Source organism: Aotus nancymaae, unplaced genomic scaffold (genome assembly GCF_030222135.1).
Source record: "Aotus nancymaae isolate 86718 unplaced genomic scaffold, 86718_ANA_hifiasm-v0.15.2.pri h1tg000051l, whole genome shotgun sequence".
NCBI classification, from domain to species: Eukaryota; Metazoa; Chordata; class Mammalia; order Primates; family Aotidae; genus Aotus; species Aotus nancymaae.
In genome coordinates this window covers 8,777,840-8,796,045 of record NW_026988465.1, presented here as the reverse complement: position 1 = coordinate 8,796,045, position 18,206 = coordinate 8,777,840, and the positions used below count along the sequence as shown (strand labels likewise).

The window sequence follows — 18,206 nt, the reverse complement described above, 5'->3', positions numbered from 1 at the left end:
AGATGCCATTACGTCTGCTTCCCAGGCAGCCAAAATAGTTGTGAAATGTAAATGATAGTAATTTTGTTGTAAGATTCTTAAAAGAAGACCAGTTGTTGCGATCATATTTTAATGCTACTGTATAGTTTGCTAGGCTGCCGTAACAAAGTACCACGGACTGGACTTAAACAACAGAAATTGATTTTTTCATAGTTCTGGAGGCTGGAAGTCCGAAGATGTGGGCAGGGTCGGTTTCTCCTGAGGCCACTGTCCTTGTCTTGCTGATGGCTGCCTTCTCCCTGTGTCCTCACGTGGTCTTCCCTGTGTGTGTGTCTGCAGCCCTCATCTCCTTTTCTGATAAGGACACCAGTCATAGTGAATTAGGGTGCAAGGTCATGACCTCGCTTTAACTTCGTCACCTCTTTTTTTTTTTTCTTTTTTTTTAACCTTTTCTTTTCTTTTCTTTTCTTTTTTTTTACCTTCAAGTCTACTTCAACTTCGTCACCTCTTTCATGCAGTCACATTCTGAGGTCCTGAAGGTTAGGATTTCGACCTATGAATTTGGTGGTGGTTGGTGGGGGATAGAACTCAGCCTGTAACAGCTAACATTGCCTCCCTGATTGCTCCTTCTGTCATCGTGAGTCAAGCTCATCCTGAGCTTTTTTTAATTTTTATTTTTTCTGTCCCCCGGGCTGGAGTGCAGTGGTCTGATCTCAGCTCACTGTAACCTCCGCCTCTCAGGTTCAGGAGATTCTCTAGCCACAGCCTCCCGAGTAGCTGGGATTACAGGCACACGCCAACACGTCCAGCTAATACTTTTGTATTTTCAGTAGAGACGGGGTTTCACCATGTTGGCCAGGATGGTCTCAAACTCCTTACCTCAGGTCATCCTCGGCCTCCCAAAGTGCTGGGATAACAGGCGTGTGCCACCGCACCCAGCCTCATCCTGAGTTTTATAAACATTGCATCGTCCTTGGAGAATGAGCAGACCTTTCCAGTGGGATAGGCCGATCCACACCTGTCCCTGCCTCCCTCCTGGAATCCTCCCCATGGAGCTCCTGGCCCCTCACTGTCCCGTGCGCTCCAGCTGCTCCTCGCAGCCCCTTTGCCCCCAGCCCTTGCAGGTTTCTTTTCTGTGGCAGCTCCCTAGCACCTCCTTCCTGAGTCCCCACGCGGGGGTTCCACGTGCTCCTCGTGGATTCGAATGATGACACCTCCATGTTGAGTAAGCTCGATGGCGACAGGGCTGCCTCGCACACACCGTGGGTATCTAGAAATGCCTGTGTGCCATGTGTCTGAGAAGTCACCGTGAGCTCGGGTGGAGATGGGGAGGAGATTGGCAGGTTGGAGGTGTGAAGCTAGTTTTTATTGATGGAGAAGCCCCCCGGAGGAGCTGAGTAATGTGTTCTTTTCCCCAGTCCGAGTTCCACATCGTGCAACTGGGAGAGGCAGGAAAAAGTCAGGAGGAGCTTGACTCAGGATGACTCCAGGAAGCTCCAGCCTGAGGAAAGCGGGTCACATGGATTTCACACACCGGGCGGAGGCGGCCTCTCCCCAGAGAGGGAAGGCCTGGCCCAGGCTCAGGACGGGCTTAATTGCCCTGCTGATAGAACAGTGCAGGCCCCTTCCCCTGGGGGGCCTTCCCCAGCCCATGCCTGCTCTTCCTAACTACAGCAGCGGCCTGGCCTGCTGCAGCCTGAGCGGCTGGAAGTGAAACCAGGGTGAGGCGAGGCCACTGATGGGGGAGGGAGAGAGGAGGGAACTTCTTCCAACACCCTGTGCAAATGACTGCACATCCAGATTCTGCAGCCCTGAGGGTGCGAATGTCCAAATCACAAGCAATAATGAGAAGTCTTAGGGTGGCAACCTCTTCATGGCACTTAAAGCTGTTGCCCGACCCCTCCCAGAGACACCCCCTTCCGGTTGGAAACGCCCTCCACCCCAGGGCCCATGGTTTCCTGTCTTCTTGCTCTTCTACCCCCTGGTCACTTCCACCCCCTGGTCCCCCTCCCCTCCTATCCCTTAGATGAGGGCCTTGCCCTGCTGTTTGCTGCCTACTTTTCTGTTCTCCCCTCTCTCCTCTCTCCCTTTCCTGAAATCTCGTTCCGCATGAGGGTTCAACAGCCTGGGAGGATTTTAAAAAATCGCAAAGCCTAGGACCTAGCCCCAGACTGATTAAATTAGCATCTCTGGGTGTGGGGATTGGGCATCGGTGTGTTTTGAAGTGGTCTTTAATTCACCCACCTGGAGATAATTGTCTCTCTTCTGACCTCCCACAATGCTTTAGCTGAACTATTCCCAGGAACCTGATATATATTTTTTATTTCTTAAAAGTCTAGCTCAAGAACAGGACTCTGGGTTTTAAATGCTGGCTTTGGCATCTACCAGCCTGGAAGCTTTAGGCAGGTTTGTTTCCTCGTTTGTAAAATGGTGGTGGGTGGGACTAATGATAGGACTTAGCTCCTAAGGTGGTTATGAGAATTTGAGAATTAAACCCGTAGTTCAGTGCCTGGCACATACAAGCCATGAATAAAAGTCTGCTTTATAGCCTGTGTAGTAAGATTTTTGAGGGCTAAACTTGTGTCTAGTTCAGTAGTTCTAGAACTTTAGCCTACGGAAAGATTAAATCTTTTTTCTATATTTAATATCTGTATTTTATGTTCTGTAAAGTATATCTTAATAAGGTTGGATAAAAAATTCTATTTTTTAACTTTTATTTTAGATTCGGGGTACATGTGCAGGTTTTTTTATATAAGGAACTTGCATGTCATGAGGGTTTGGTGTACAGACTACTTTGTGACCCAGGTAATAAGCTTAGTACCCAACAGGGAGATTTTCAATTTCTGCCCTCATCCCACCCAGATTAAACAATCTGTAACAAGCTCTGGAGAAGCTTATTAAAAAACAAACTCTTGGACCTCATTTCTAGAGATCCTGATTCCATAGTCTGGGATGGGATGGAGGGCCTGCATTTCTAACAAGCTCCTGGGTGATGGGTGCAGCTGGTCTGACCCACCTCTGTATCCTCTCCTGCCTACCCCCTCAGCCCAGGAGCAGCATGAGGCCGACTCTGCTAGGTCTTCCCTAGAGTCCAGAGCTCAGAGATTGATCCCCAACAGCCAACTGGATCAATCACCAGCCCAACTCCCCAGCTTCTAGAATCTTCTTGACTTATACCCTAAAAGCAGAGTCCAAACTACCCCTTTTTGTACCAGTCAGGGCTTTCAAGGATTTGGATGGATTCTGTTGCAAGCCTAATTTAAACCCCTAGCCCCCGAAACTCTGTATCTTCGTGATCCATCAGTCCTTAGATGAGAAACCACAGAATTACACAGAGTGGTAAGAATGCAAAGTTTGCCTTCCATATCAATTACTTTCTTTTTTTAGAGATGAGGTTTCACCATGTTGGCCAGGATGGTCTCGATCTCTTAACCTCGTGATCCGCCCGCCTCAACCTCCCAAAGTGCTGGGATTACAGGCGTGAGCCGCCGTGCTCGGCTCGATTACTTTCTTGAAAAAGATTCTGCTTCTCTTTCTCCTGGCTTTAGGGACCTCATAGCTCTTAGTAACCCACCAGAGCCCATGGCTTGCTCTACCCCCTTGGATTTAAATTGCCGCCACTGCCAGATTTTCTCAGTGAGTCCTGCAGTTGCCCTATTTAAAGAAGGAAATGCACCGGCTCTCCTTCGGCTAAGCAAGGCACCATTTTGTGCGTCTTTCTTGGGAGAGCACAGAGATTCATTGTGGTGCTCTTGACCTGATTCCAGCTTCTCTAGTGAGATTTCAGCACCAGACATTTTTCCTAATTTTCCTTCCCAGGAAGACTCCTGACTCTGTCCACCCTGTGTCTGCCTCTTTGCCTTTGAGCTATTTATTTGGTTCTTCCCACCTCTGTGCCGCCAAGATATCTATCTCCTCACATTCCCCTTTAAAGCCGACTCTTTGTTTCCATTTTATCTCAAGTCCATTACACTAAATACTGTACACATTATTATCCCCTAAACAAATTTACTCAATCAGTCTTAGTGAGCAGGGTCAGGACCCAATGAGCTGGAAGCCCAGCCCTTGAATTGGATCTCCGCCAAAACAGCCCAACAGCCCCCTCCCTCTTGAAGCAACATTACTCCCAGAGGGCTGGAGTTTTCCATCAGTGAAGAAGGTGTTAATTAAAGCAAATGAAAATGCCCTCATTTGTTGTAATGGATTTAGCTTTTGCAGACCATTTTCTACGGGGTCGCCTGCCTGGATGATGTGCTGAAAAGAATCAGAGGGAGAAAAGACATGACATTCCTAACTGCCTTCAGAGACCTGCTTTTCACCACACTAGCTTTTCCTGTATCCACAGTAAGTTACAAAGATGTGTACATAACATAACAGACATGTGCATATGGACAAATGCTTCTCCTGGGCAGCCAAGCTGTTTGGGAGCTCATAATTGGAAACCACAGCCACTGTATCTGCAACAATGTCCTGTCTGAGGACTGCACCACATTGCCCAGTGTCTTTAGGAAACAGGGCACATTAGTGATCAGCTTTATCACTGGCTTTTGTACCTTTGCGAAGGCTTGTTACCAGGTCCTTCTCGCTGTCTAATGGGGAAGTATGAAGGACCTTTCTTAATCAAAATACAACTGAGACAACCTTGGTTCCATGAGGGTGATGGTAATGGGGAGCCCTGGGGAGAGAGATGACTAATTTTCTCCTTTTATGCATCTTGTTTCACTTGCTACAATTAGCATGTGTTGCTTCTGCAAGTGGAAAACCATCAAATAAAATTTTTTTTTAAAAAAAAGACATGAGACCTTCAAAGGTGGCACATAGAAAAGACACCGAGGAGAGAAAGACAGCCTGGTGTGGGTACACAGTGGGTGCCTCCTTCACATTGCAGAATGGATGGACATCAGAAGTGAGACATATGCCAGGGATGGAAAGCTTGTATGCTGATGCCAGCCACGTTTCTATAATATTGTTCGTGTTTCTATTCATTAGCCTGAATGGAAACAAACAGAGATCAGGCATGCTGGCTGCCACGCAAGGGCTGTAATTAGAAATGACTACCTTCTTCTACCTGCCATTGTCCTGCTTCCTATAGCACTGAGACTTCAAACTTCACTGCAAAATGCAACTCTCCAAACGCTAATGAGTTCTCTGACAACAAAGCAAGGTACCTATTACTTTGCAGGATACCTCTACCTCCATCCACATACAATCTTCTAACGACCAAGCTTTTTGTGTTTTGCATTTTTTGTTGTTGTTTTTCTTTTGAGACAGGGTCTCACTCTGTTGCCCAAGTGGGAGTGCAGTGGTGCGATCTTGATTCACATGCGGCCTCACGCAGGCTCAATCGATCCTCCTGTCTCAGCTTTCCAAGTAGCTGGGATTACAGGTACATGCTACCATGCCTGGCTACTTTTTTGTACTTTTGGTAGAGACATGGTTTCACCATGTCGTCCAGACTGATCTTGAACTCCTGAGCTGAAATGATCTGCCTGCCTAGGCCTCCTAAAATGCTGGGATTGCCGGCATGAGCCACCAAGTCTGGCTATAGCCAAGTTTTTAAAATCGACAATGAAGTCTGTTTATTTTTTTAAGGCTTAGAAATGGAACCTGTGAAATGTCAGAAGATGGGAAGATCAGAAGTTTAATAGTTTATAACTTCCTTATCTTTGCATTGACTTTGTAGCATAGAGGATAGATGCTTTAACAAAAAAGCTAAGGAGTACAAGAGGAGATCAATTCAAAGTTCTGAGCACCGGGGAGATCCAGCCCTCAGTTGACTAGCTTGTGCGTTTTCCTGGGAGTTTGGCACCTCTCGTGGTTTTCAGCCTTCCTGCTTCCCCTAGCCATGCCTATTTAGAGGGTGGACAAGGTACATGTATGACTCAAGGCACTGCATGTGCCCACTTTTGGCATTCCTGGTGAAAGTTTAGAGAAAGAAGTTATTGGTTAAAATAAATGACTAATGGTCTGGGAATCCTGTTTATTCATATCTTCTCTGCCTGCCACAATGACAAATAATTGATCCCTAACTCTCTGGCACATTGAGGAGTCCCCAGAGAGAGCAGATATAGCGATGAAATGAAGGGAAAATGCTTACTGTAGAATTGCTATAATGTGTATGTATTGCATTCCTGTAATGTATATGTGAGGCTTTAAAATGGCTATCTGTTTTTACTTAGCCGTGTTTCCTCGGTTATCTTAGAAAGCTCTCAGTAAAAACAAGTCTAATGATGTTATTTTGTGTTTTATTTTCCAGTTTGTATTTTTGGCATTCTGGATCCTTTTTCTCTACAATCGAGATCTTGTTTACCCCAAGGCCCTAGATACTGTTTTCCCAGCGTGGCTGAATCATGCAATGGTGAGTGAGGGGAAAATTCAGTGAACACAGAACACCAATAGCCTCTGTACTGAAAACTCCAAAGTGCCTTATTTATGTTTCCAAGTGTCTCAGTCCACAGCATCCAATCCACTCCCCTCTCCTCACTCCATCACTGTTTATTTAAAGGGCATATTGAAGGTATAAAATGAACACAAGCCAGTGCTATAATTGCAGTGAGTCTACTGAGAACACACGAGATGTCCGGGCGAGAGTGTGCCACGTTGCTTAGGAAGTCATTGAAAAGACACAGGGATCTGAGAGGGCAGGCCTGAAAGAGAAGCAACTTCTGCAAATATGTCAGAAACTCTGATCTATGGATGGAATCAAGCCAGCTTTATAAAAAAGCCTACCCCAACATCCAGAGAATATCTCATAGCTGAGTAGCAGCTATGTAAGTAACATACTTCGTCAGGATTCTAAATCACAAATGGGATTAGCATTTACATATTTCTAGGAATATATTTCCATTTGGCTTTTTATTCCGGTTTGTGTTTTGGAGAGGCTAAATAGTAAACAGAGCCTGTTCTGAGATTTGTAGGTCGCTGGAATCTGAATACCAATAACAGGGACCCAGACAAGCAGGGCTGACGTGAGGTTGTCCAGGTCTCGGTTGGAAGAGGATAACTGAGACATTGGTGCGATGTGCACAAAGTAATTGTTCAAAGACCAGACTCAGCCTCTCCGTACTTACAAATGTATTTCCACATCAGTCAGGAGATTATAAAAAGGTCTCAGATTCTGTGAAGCTAATGACATTAAAAACCAAGGGGATAGCTAGGGGTGGTGGCATGCACCTGTAATCCCAGCTACTTGGGAGGCTAAGACAGGAGAATCACTTGAACCTGGGAGGCAGAGGTTGCAGTGAGCTGAGATCGTGCCATTGCAATTCAGCCTGGGCAACAGGAGTGAAATGTCACCTCAAAAAAAAAAAAAAAACTGGGGAAAGGCACAAGGAAGTAGTATATCAAGATTCCTCAAAAGTCCCCTCGCAGACTTTCTCCTCTCCCTACTCTTGCCCACTTTTCCATTGTCTTAAAACTCACAAGATGACCAATGCAGAAAAACAACTCAGTCCACGAATGCTGCCTCTGCCACAAGCCCCAATCTCCAGAAAAAAGAACTAATTTCAGCTTAAATTTTTGCTCAGTAAAATACTGATGACTGACTGACTTACAGACCACAGCTCTGAACTCATTTAGAGTTCAGGACCAGAACTACATTAAATAAGTCTGACCTCTCAGGAACCTTCCTCCTCTGAACTTTTTCTTGTCAAACTCTTCACCTTCTCAATGTCCCATGAATGTTTTTATTTATTTATTATTATTATTTTAAATAAAGACGGGGTTTCACCATGTTGGTCAGGCTGGTCTTGAACTCCCAACCTCAGGTGATCTGCCCACCTTGGCCTCCAAAGTGCTTGGATTACAGGCGTGAGCCACCACACCTGGCCTATCCCATGAATGTTAATCTGAGACACTGATGTAGTGAATATTTCTATTTTTTTTTTTTTTTAAAGAAATGGTACTTCATATTGTACAAAGCATGTTTCTCAGGTATGGGCTCATTTAATTCACACAGCCTTCTTTAGATAACTACTATAATGCTGATTTTTACAAATAAAAAAATATATAAAAGCTCAGAGAGGATAAGTGATGTGCCTGAGACCACCGAACTCACAGGAAGCACAGCTAGGATGGAAATCTGAGGCGAGTGAGCCTTTCATTGCCTTTTGCTACGGTAAGTCCAGAGCTTGTGATTCGATCTGGTTTTGTTTCATAATTCATCCGGCAATCAAAAGGACCTCACTTTGCTTGATCAATATAGCAAAGTGAGAATTCTTACTTTAAAAAAAAAATCCCAAATTCTCATCTGTATGCTACTAAGCCAAAATTTGAAGAAAATGAAGAGATTTGAAACTACTGGCTGAGCTAGATGTTACTAAAATAGTAAAAAGGCAGAGTCTTGTAACTGTCTTTTATTTGGGGCCAAACGTACCCATCAAACACCTTCTCAAGGTTTGTGAGCTCATCTCGTAGTTTTTTTCACAGTGACTACCAGCTCCCCACCACTTTGGGGTTGATATAAAGTTGGATTTCTTTCAAATAGTTATGACGACGGTGCCCAATATTTGTGACCTTGCTAAATAAACAGCCATATGGCTTTTTGATAATTTTGGAAGCAGAGAGCTGGATAACATACATCACGTCCATGAGCTAATTTAATTAGCAAGGCAGATACTGTGCAATGGGGATCCTTAAATATTTTTGTGCCTCACAAGCTGAGGGGTGCTGTGGACCTTGTCCTTTGCCCTTTGGTCATTCAAGTAACGTGACTCTCTCAGAGAAAAGGAGCAAGGGTCAAAGGAAGTGGAACAATGGAGATAAGGAGAGAAGAGGAGGAGGTCACCTATCCTAGGTCATATACAGACATTTCTATGTTTCTCTTAATTTGATTGAAGAAACTCTCAACAGATCCATCTCTAAGAAAACTGTTGGTATCAGCAAAACTGGCCTTGTGTGTCCCTAACGCAGCCATCCCCAAACTTCTGCCTCCTTTTGGTGTCTGCTCCAAATGAAGTGTCCTAATACTCACCTCTGTCTTCTAGACTGTGTTCCTTGTTCCAGACATTTTCTGTCCCTATTATTAAATCCTCTTGGCCTATTGCTTCAAGGAATGTTCTCTGCCAACTTCCTTTTTTTTTTTTTTTTTTTTTGTGACAGAGTCTTGCTCTGTCGCCAGGCTGGAGTGCAGTGGCGTGATCTTGGCTCACTACAACCTCTGACTCTCTGGTTCAAGCCATTCTCTTGCCTCAGCCTCCTGAGCAGCTAGGATTACAGGCATGCACCACCACGTCCAGCTAATTTTTGTATTTTCAGTAGAGACGGAGTTTCACTACGTTAGCCAGGATGGTCTCAATCTCCTGACCTTGTGATCCACCCGCCTCGGCCTCCCAAAGTGCTGGGATTACATCCATGAGCCACTGCGCCCAGAAACCAGCTTCTTAAATTCTAGTGTGAACTAATGGTGGAAATGGCTGCTGCTGTGTCAGTTTGTTAACACGTCCCACATCTTACCAGTGCCTGTCCATGACAGTCCAAAGGAAGGAATACAATTCTGGGAAATCACCACTTTGGCAGACAGAGTGATGATGGGCAGTCCGGCTGGACATTTGGTACTATGTGCCTCTGCGTGGGGCTGGCCCTGTTCCCTATACAGCTCCTTTTTCCTTTCCACAGTAGAAGAACGATTGCCTTCCACTGCCAGCGCCATGCTGTCCCGAAAGGTTCTTTCATTTCCCAACACTCCCTATGTTTGCTATTTTAGCCTTAGCTTTGGAATATTTTCCCCATTACCATTTATGATGCTGCCCCAGTTGTTATGAGTAGTATCTGTCAAAGGAAGAAATACCACCCTCCCCTTGGACACAGTGTGGTTGTAAGACCTTCATGACTAATCAAGTCTTTGGACTGCTCCCAGCTCAACCCTTGTAGCTCATTGGAAACTTGTCACTGCAGCAGGACTATTTTAAGCGGATTGTGTCTCTAACAGACATTTTCCTGCTCTTGTTATGTATTCAGACTAAATAGAAATATCAGTGAGATATTTGCATCCACCGTGGACTGGGTGCCTTCATTAAAGTAGATCAATCTGACTGTTTTAGTGCTAAGCAGTTCTCCAGTCTTAATAGAAGAAGGGAAAGAACAGCAAAGTGTTCCTTCAGGTTTTGCCAGGAAAACATTAACTCCTCAGGTCTTATCTAAATACCTACTAAAGATAGAATCAGAGCAGACAGATTTAAATAGCAGTAAGAGGACTCTCAGTAACTGAGAAAATTATCAGATCTGAACCCGAGGGGAGCTGGGGGACTTATTTCTCTGGAAATCAACCTGAATTGTTCAGGTTGCCCCAAAGGAGAGGTGAAATAGATCAGAGAACTCCTCAGAGCCCCTTCTATCTTTGAAAATAGTACCTGATTATTGAGAATATGTGTGCAAACTTTAACAACTGTCAAGGACTGCACGAATATAAGGTATTCTCAGGTAAAACGTGTGAGTTCCCAGCCAGGATCCATTGGCTTACTCTCAATCCATGATCACAGTCTTAGAACTAAAAAAAGTTTCATTGATGTTAATGGGGGTTTCAACACAATCTGCTATTGAGAGACAGGACTTTCCCTGCTCTCTAAATTGGAGAAAGTCCCAAATACAGCCAGCTACCTAGTTACTTAATATATTGTCATTTATTCACTTGAAAAAGAGTAGTTAAGCACCACTATGTGTGTGACACCATGATTGATCTTTAATGAGGGTCTTGACATCTAGCAACCTTAAATCTGGTTGAGTCTAATGCACACACACAAAGTTGAAATAATGAGTTAATGCTAATACAAGGCAGTGGCATAGGTGGTGTTATGCAGAGGGACACAGTTATTGCTGAAGGAGGAACGCACACAGGAGGGCTTCTGTGCCTCACGTGTCCCGGCCTGGCTGTAACTCATGAGCAAGCCATGGCTGGTTGACCTGGATGGCCTTTGAACCCTCTCCCAGGGATGTGCTGGGAAGTCAAAATGCCCGGGAAGTAAAACTTGAAATCTTCCAGTTTCTTCCTCAGTCATAGCATGCACGATGTTGTTATCATTAGCATTGGGACCCAATCCCAGATTTTTCTCTGCCACCCATAAGCATGGTGTGAAATTGTTGGGCTGCTAAGTAGGGGTGAGTAAGGTCAGCCACTCTTCATCCCAAGCATTGCAAACTCCTCCCACCCCTTCCTGATTCCTCACGCTCAACTCAGCCCCGGCTCTGGGCATAGGTCACCCACAGTCTGCATATCTTGGGATAATTCAGTGGTTTTCCACCTTTAGGGAAGACTCCTCTGTGAACCTGAAAAACTCTTAGACTGTTTCCCCAGGAAAACACAGATGCCCATAAAATTTTGTGTACAATTTGAGGAGGCTCATGAGCCCTCCAAATTCCATTTATGGGCCTCTTACCTAGAACACCTGACGTAACTGAACATACACTTGAAAAGAAGGCCCTATAGATGATTTCCATTGCCAAGTTCAAATCAAAAAGGCAAAATGAAGAACCATTCATTTGAAGAAAATCACTCATATGTGCTTTGTGCTATTGTGTCCTTAAGTAAGTGACAAGAAAAACATGAAATATGATCCCTAATCTTAAGAAATTTAAAAGAAATATTACATACCTAATCTAATATATAATATAGCTAAGATGTATAATCATAAGCAAGACATTTGATTTTAACATAAGGAAGTGCTAAAAAGTATTTCTCGGATACCTACTATGTACCAGGCCCTCTTCTGAGAGCTGAAGATGCAGCAATGAACAACAAGACCATCGAAAACATCTGTCCTTATGGCGTATACACACATTCCAGTGGGGAAGATAAGCAGTAAACACACGATAAATAAACAGGGTGACAGAACAGAGTGGGGTGTGTGTGTGTGTGTGTGTGTGTGTGTGTGTGTGTGTGTGTGTAAAAGGCAGGTTTAATAGGGTACAGGGAATTTATGGTGGTCAAGGGATGCCTCCATGGTGAGCTGATATTTTAATAAAAATTTGGATAGGGTGAGGGAAACAGCCACAGGACATTCTGGCAGAAGAAAGGCTCAGGCAGACAGAACAGCAAATTTAAAAAGCCTCCAAGGAAATGCTGGCATCTCTAAAAACCAAAAAGAAGGCCAGCATGGCTGGTTCAGAATGAGTAGGGAGGAGATGAGAGGCTGGAGCCAGGAATCAGATTATTCCTTGTGTGACTTGCAAGAAGTTTGCATTTTATTCTGAGTAAGATAGAAAAAGTCACCTCTTCAGGGACACCTTCTTTGTCCCTCCCTAACGTGGCATGTATATATATGTATAATACATATGGCATAGAAAAGAGTTTTAGCCTAAGCCACAGGGAAGAGGTATGGATACAGAGGCTAGGGAAGTGCAAGGATTATGAATGAGGAGATCAATTGTTCTATTTAGACATGTGAGTTTGAGACGCCTATTACATAATGATGTCAAGATGGGCAACAGACAGCTGGACATACTGCTCTAGCTTGGACGTGTGTAGGGTAGCTTTCTGGGATGGTGACATACATCTGGTTGTCTTCATTACGCAGATTGTTTTTAAAGTTACATTGAATAAAATCACCTAGGGAGTAGTTATGGTTAGGTAAGATATTCCAGGAGATTAAGTCTTGGAATATGGCAGCCTTCAGTGGTTGGAAGGAAGAGGAGGGGGATTCAACAAAGGAGACTGAGAAGGAGGTGCCATGAGCTAGGAGGAAAGCAGTGCAGTATAGTCTCTTGGAGCTCAGTGTCAAAATGTTTCAAGAAGGAGGAAGTATTTTATGTCCAAAGCTGCTGAGAGGTGAATGTGATAACCTTGTAAGAGGACTCAGGCCAGGCCGGGTGTGGTGGCTCACACCTGTAATCCCAGCACTTTCGGAGGCCGAGGTCAGTGGATAACAAGGTCAAGAGATCGAGACCATCCTGGCCAACATGGTGAAACCCCGTTTACTAAAGAAAAAAAATACAAAAACCAACCAGGTATAGTGGCAGGTACCGGTAGTCCCAGCTACTTGGTTGCAGAGAGCTGAGATTGCGCCACTGCACTCTGGTGACAGAGTGAGACTCCGTCTCAAAAAAAAAGGGGGGACGGGACTTGAGTCAGGCCTTTCCATTGGACTTGGCAATTTGGTACTCACTGGTGAACTCTTAAAGGACAGTTTTGAGGGTGTGTGGGGGGAAGATAGAGCCTTAGTTCTGTTCTGTGCATCAGCTTCTTATTGGTATTACAAATTAATGCAAATTTCATAGCTGAACACAGTACAGATGTGTCATCTTACTGTTCAGAGGTCAGAAGTTCAAAATGGGTTGTATGGGAGAAAATCCAGGTACTAGCAGAGTCGCATTTGTTCAGGAGTCTCTGGAAGAGGCTCTGTTTCCTTACTTCTTCCATCTGCAGTCCGCCCACCTTCCTTGGCTCATGGCCCTTTCCTCCTCCTTCAAAGCACATCACTCCAGCCTCTGCTTCCACCATCCTCACAACACCTTTCTTTCTGCCTCTGCTGTTCCGCTCTCCCTCTTATAAGCACCACTGTGATTACAATGGACCCATTCAGATAACTCAAGATAGCCTGTTCATCTTAAAATCCTTAACTTAATGACATCTACAAAGTCTCTTTTGCCATGCAAGGTAGCATATCAACATATTTGCAGGCTCCAGGGATTGGGACATATACATCTTTAGGGACCATTATTCAGCCTCCTCTGCTGTAAGGCAACACTATTGAACGCAAACCTAGGTCTTTGCATTGTAACCGCTTCCACCCCAGTTTTGAAAAGTCTGTCTTACACTGCGTATAGCAAAAAATTCTGTTTGTTCTGTTTCGTAAAAGTAGCAATAAGTTATTTAAGCTCACGTAATAACCTCTATTCTAAGTATTTTCTTTAAAAAAAAAAAAGTTTTGCAGATACCTATCAATAGTAAGGCACTACATATGTAATTTGATAGAGATTGTATGATACAGATAAAAAGCGTGGTAAAAGTTGAAAAGATAAAGCTCAGAATGGCTGATCAGAGAAGGAGATATCAGATCTCAAAGGATATTGATGAGTAGTAATCAGTAAGATATTGATAAAGGTGACAGCACATTCCCAAATATTAACAATGTCAACTTCAGGTTTTTTGAAAAGGTTCTACTCTTCCTCTTTCCTTTCACTTTCAGTCTCTGCCCCTGTTCCCTCAAAGAGAATTGCTGGTTAAGTGTCACTCCCAACAAAGAGATTCTGCTTGGCATCTCGCTAGTGAACAGTAGGCCTCCCTTTGCAAATGTCACTTAACATGAGTTACTACACAGCCCCATCTCACTCCTTGCTGGGTGAGCCCGACTGCCCTTCTTCCATACTGTCTAAAGGAATATTGGTCTCAATTGCATTCTCTGCAACACTGGCCTGGAACAAGAGCACGGCAAGTTGATCAGAAGAAGTGAAGCAAGAGAGTAAAGGCTTTATTTACCCGAAGATGTAGAGTGCATGCTTTCTGAACTATCATAGAGCAGACTAATGGATTGTGACCAGATGTTACTCTTTGCAGCCAGAATCGACACCCCACCTCGCTGCACTTCCTCAGCATACTACCACCACCCCCAAGTGCTTCATGTAGGGTATTAAAAACCTACTTTACGACCAGGAGCGGTGGCTCACGCCTATAATCCCAGCACTTTGGGAGACTGAGGCGGGCAGATCACAAAGTCAAGAGATCGAGACCATCCTGGCCAACATGGTGAAACCCCGTCTCTACTAAAAAAATACAAAAATTAGCTGGGGCATGGTGGCATGCGCCTGTAGTCCCAGCTACTCAGGAGGCTGAGGCAGGAGAATTGCTTGAACCCAGGAGGCAGCGGTTGCAGTGAGCCGAGATTGTGCCACTGCAGTCCAGCCTGGCGCCTGGTGACGGAGTGAGACTCTGTCTCAAAAAAAAAAAAAAAAAGAGCTACTTGATTTAGAGACCACAGAGAAACCTGGAGGCTGTGTGTTTCAGGTAGCTACACATATGGGATTCCCCTTTTGAAGAGTGATGCTGCATTTCCACTACCAAAGCATTAACCCAACAACCAGTATTCATTAAAATATCATCATGTGCTGGGCACAGAATGGGCACCATTTGGGCTAACGGGGGATAAAAGACAATATTCCCATCATGACAATAGTAAAAAAGTCAAGAAGCCACAAGGTGCCATCAGAGAGTGCAGGATAAGGTCCAATGAATGCCATGGGCATACTTTTAGAGGGAAAGCCAACTTCCCACTGCACAGATTAGAACAGGTGATGAATGAGATGGAGATTTAAGCTGGCGTGCAAAAGATAGAGAGAAAAGGGGCCGGGCGCGGTGGCTCAAGCCTGTAATCCCAGCACTTTGGGAGGCCGAGGCGGGTGGATCACGAGGTCAAGAGATCGAGACCATACTGGTCAACATGGTGAAACCCCGTCTCTACTAATACAAAAAATTAGCTGGGCACAGTGGTGCGTGCCTGTAATCCCAGCTACTCAGGAGGCTGAGGCAGGAGAATTGCCTGAACCCAGGAAGCGGAGATTGCGGTGAGCCGAGATCGCGCCATTGCGCTCCAGCCTGGGTATCAAGAGCGAAACTCCGTCTCAAAAAAAAAAAAAAAAAAGATAGAGAGAAAAGACAGCAATTGATGTCCAATTATGAGGAATAATAAGCCAAAGGAGGGAAATGTCTGAGCCCAAGGCAGGCTCAGAGCACCATGAGTAAGTAGATCAGCGTATTCATTTCCTAGGCTGCCATAACAAAGCGCCACTAGCAGGGTGGCTTAAATGAACAGAAATGTATTCTCACACAGTTCTGGAGGCTAGATGTCTGAAACCAAGGTGCTGGCAGAGCCATACTCTCTCAGAAGGCTCCAGAGGAGAATCTGCTCCATGCCTTTCTCAGCTTCTGGTATTGCCGGCAGTCCTTGGCTTGTGGACACATCACTACTGTTCCTGCCCTGTCATCACATGATGTTTCCCCTGTTCGTGTGTCTGTCTTTACCGCTTCCTCCTTGCAGATAAGTGCCTCTGTGCCTCTTCTCTTTTATAAGGATACCAGCCAGATTGGTTTAAGGCCTCCTAGTCCAGTATGACCTCATCTTAATTAATTACATTTGCATCTGTTTCCAAATAAGGTAACATTCTGAGATTCCAGGAAAGACATTAATTTTGAGGAGGATACTATTTAACCTAGTACAGTTAGTTTAGCAAGAACAAAGGTATCAAAGAGGGGAAAAGCAGGAGATAGGTGTGGAAAAAGACATGGGGTCAGATGTTAAAGGGCATGAATGCTAAGGATTTTGTTTCTATTCTGTAGGCAAAGGCAAAGGAGAAAGTTTTTGAACCTGGAATAGCCTCTACCTTTAAGTCCCCATAATTAGACTAGAGAGTAAAAGACAGTGGGATTAAAGGGATGTTGCCATTATATAGGGTAGGTTAGCATTAGAATCACTTCTATGACTTGCTAAAAACATCAGAAGCTCTTCCTGAATTTCAGACTCTACATTTCTTTTGTAGGGAAATACTGGAAATATACAGTATGTTATTTTTTCTTTATTAACTTCCATTTTCCAGGCAAAAGAAGAAGAGAGTAAAATATATTTCTGATACATACTTAAAATGCCCATTTTGGTTCTGTTGCTTAATACAACATTCATTGTCTTCGTAAACTGCTTATAATCTGTGTTGGTAATGATCTGAATTAGTGTTAGTTGCTATCAAATAGTGAGTCCTAATTCATCTTCCCTTGTGTCGCTTCCTGGAGACATAAATGTTGACCCAGAATCATAGAGCTGAAATGCCTCAGTCTCTACAAACCACTTACCTTGCAGAAGAGGAAACTGAGGTTTGAGTAGTTTATTCAACTTTCCCAAGACCACAGAACTGATTAGTGATAGAGCTGGGTCGAGAATATGATCCAAATTCATAAACCTGTGTTTACTCTAATACTCATGTACTTAATACATTCATCACTCAAAGCAAGCCCAGTCCCATAGTCAGAAAAAAAGAAATTTCTTCCTCCGTAATCTTTGTATAAACACATATCCAGCGTCTACTATCTGCATAGTTTTCCTTTATTCCTTAACTCACTGATAATTAAAGCTTTTTGGAGATCCTTGTGGATTTACATGTAAGTATAAGAAATCATAGAGGTCCTGTGTACTTTTTGCCCAGTTTCCCCCAATGGTAACATCTCAATGCATTTTTTAAATGACACTTTTCCAAGGTAGCGCATATGAGATGTCTTTAAAATCACAATCTCAAAAGCAACAGTTTCACATCAAGTCACCCAACTGTGATTTCCTCATCCCTGTACCATTAAATTATTATGACTATTTTTGAGACAGAGTCTCACTTTGTAACCTAGGCTGGAGTGTAGTGGCATGATCTCCGCTCACTGTAGCCTCAGCCTCCTGAATAGCTGGACTTATACATGGGCACATACCACGCCTAGCTAATTTTTTGTATTTTTAGTAGAGACAGGGTTTCACCATGTTGGCTAGGCTGGTCTTGAACTCCTGAGCTCAAGTGATCCACCCACCTCAGCCTCCCAAAGTGTTAGGATTGTAGGCGGGAGACACTGTGTCCAGCCCCCTTACATCATTCAATTCTAAAAGAAGCTCTGGCCATATTCTAGACCAGGTCTACATGAGAAAGAGAAAACATGACTGGCAACAATGACCAGCAATTAGTATTGGGAAATAACTTCTCATGTGAGTCTAAGGAGAGTAGAGACACATAAATTAAGCCAATGTACGAATGTCTCCATGGCATCCTGAAGGAAAGGCCCTTGTTCCTAGCATTGCTGAACATGTACCAAAGCTCCCGAGCAGAAATGAAGTGGAATCATTCACCACACCCAGATATTTACTTGGATATCATTTCAGGTTTTAGCACTACAGTGTTATCGATGGGTGGTTCCTTATTTTGAAACAACTTTCTAGCCATCTTTTTTTTAAAAAAATTCATTCCATTCACTTCCTAACCCAGAGCAGGTTAGAATCTTTTCTGGCATTCACCTGGGAAACACTGAGAAATTGAATGCCTTAAATGCCACAGTGAAATCAGAAGCTAAACTGGGCTTAGGAAGCAGAGTTACCCGAACAACCACAATAAAGCCATCTTGCCTCTCAAGAAACCTTAAGCTAAACAGAGGAGAGTCTAAGAGTGAACACTTCCAGAGGACAACCAGTCCACTGTGGAGGTTTTCCATAGCTAGAACCAGGCACACATTGTGCCTGCTTTCTTCCTCTCTGGAGAGCAGGGACCAGGATGAGGAA

At 44.1% G+C, this 18,206-nt stretch overlaps 1 protein-coding gene across 1 annotated transcript in view; it reads left to right on the top strand.

Annotated features, from left to right (window-relative positions):
- Positions 1-18,206, top strand: part of ADTRP (androgen dependent TFPI regulating protein) — a 59,575-nt gene that overhangs the window by 6,614 nt on the left and 34,755 nt on the right. Inside the window, exons 2-3 of the mRNA XM_012440360.2 lie at positions 4,189-4,323; positions 6,236-6,337. Of these exons, the coding sequence (XP_012295783.1) occupies positions 4,189-4,323; positions 6,236-6,337 (237 nt within the window). The remainder of the gene's footprint in view (positions 1-4,188; positions 4,324-6,235; positions 6,338-18,206) is intronic.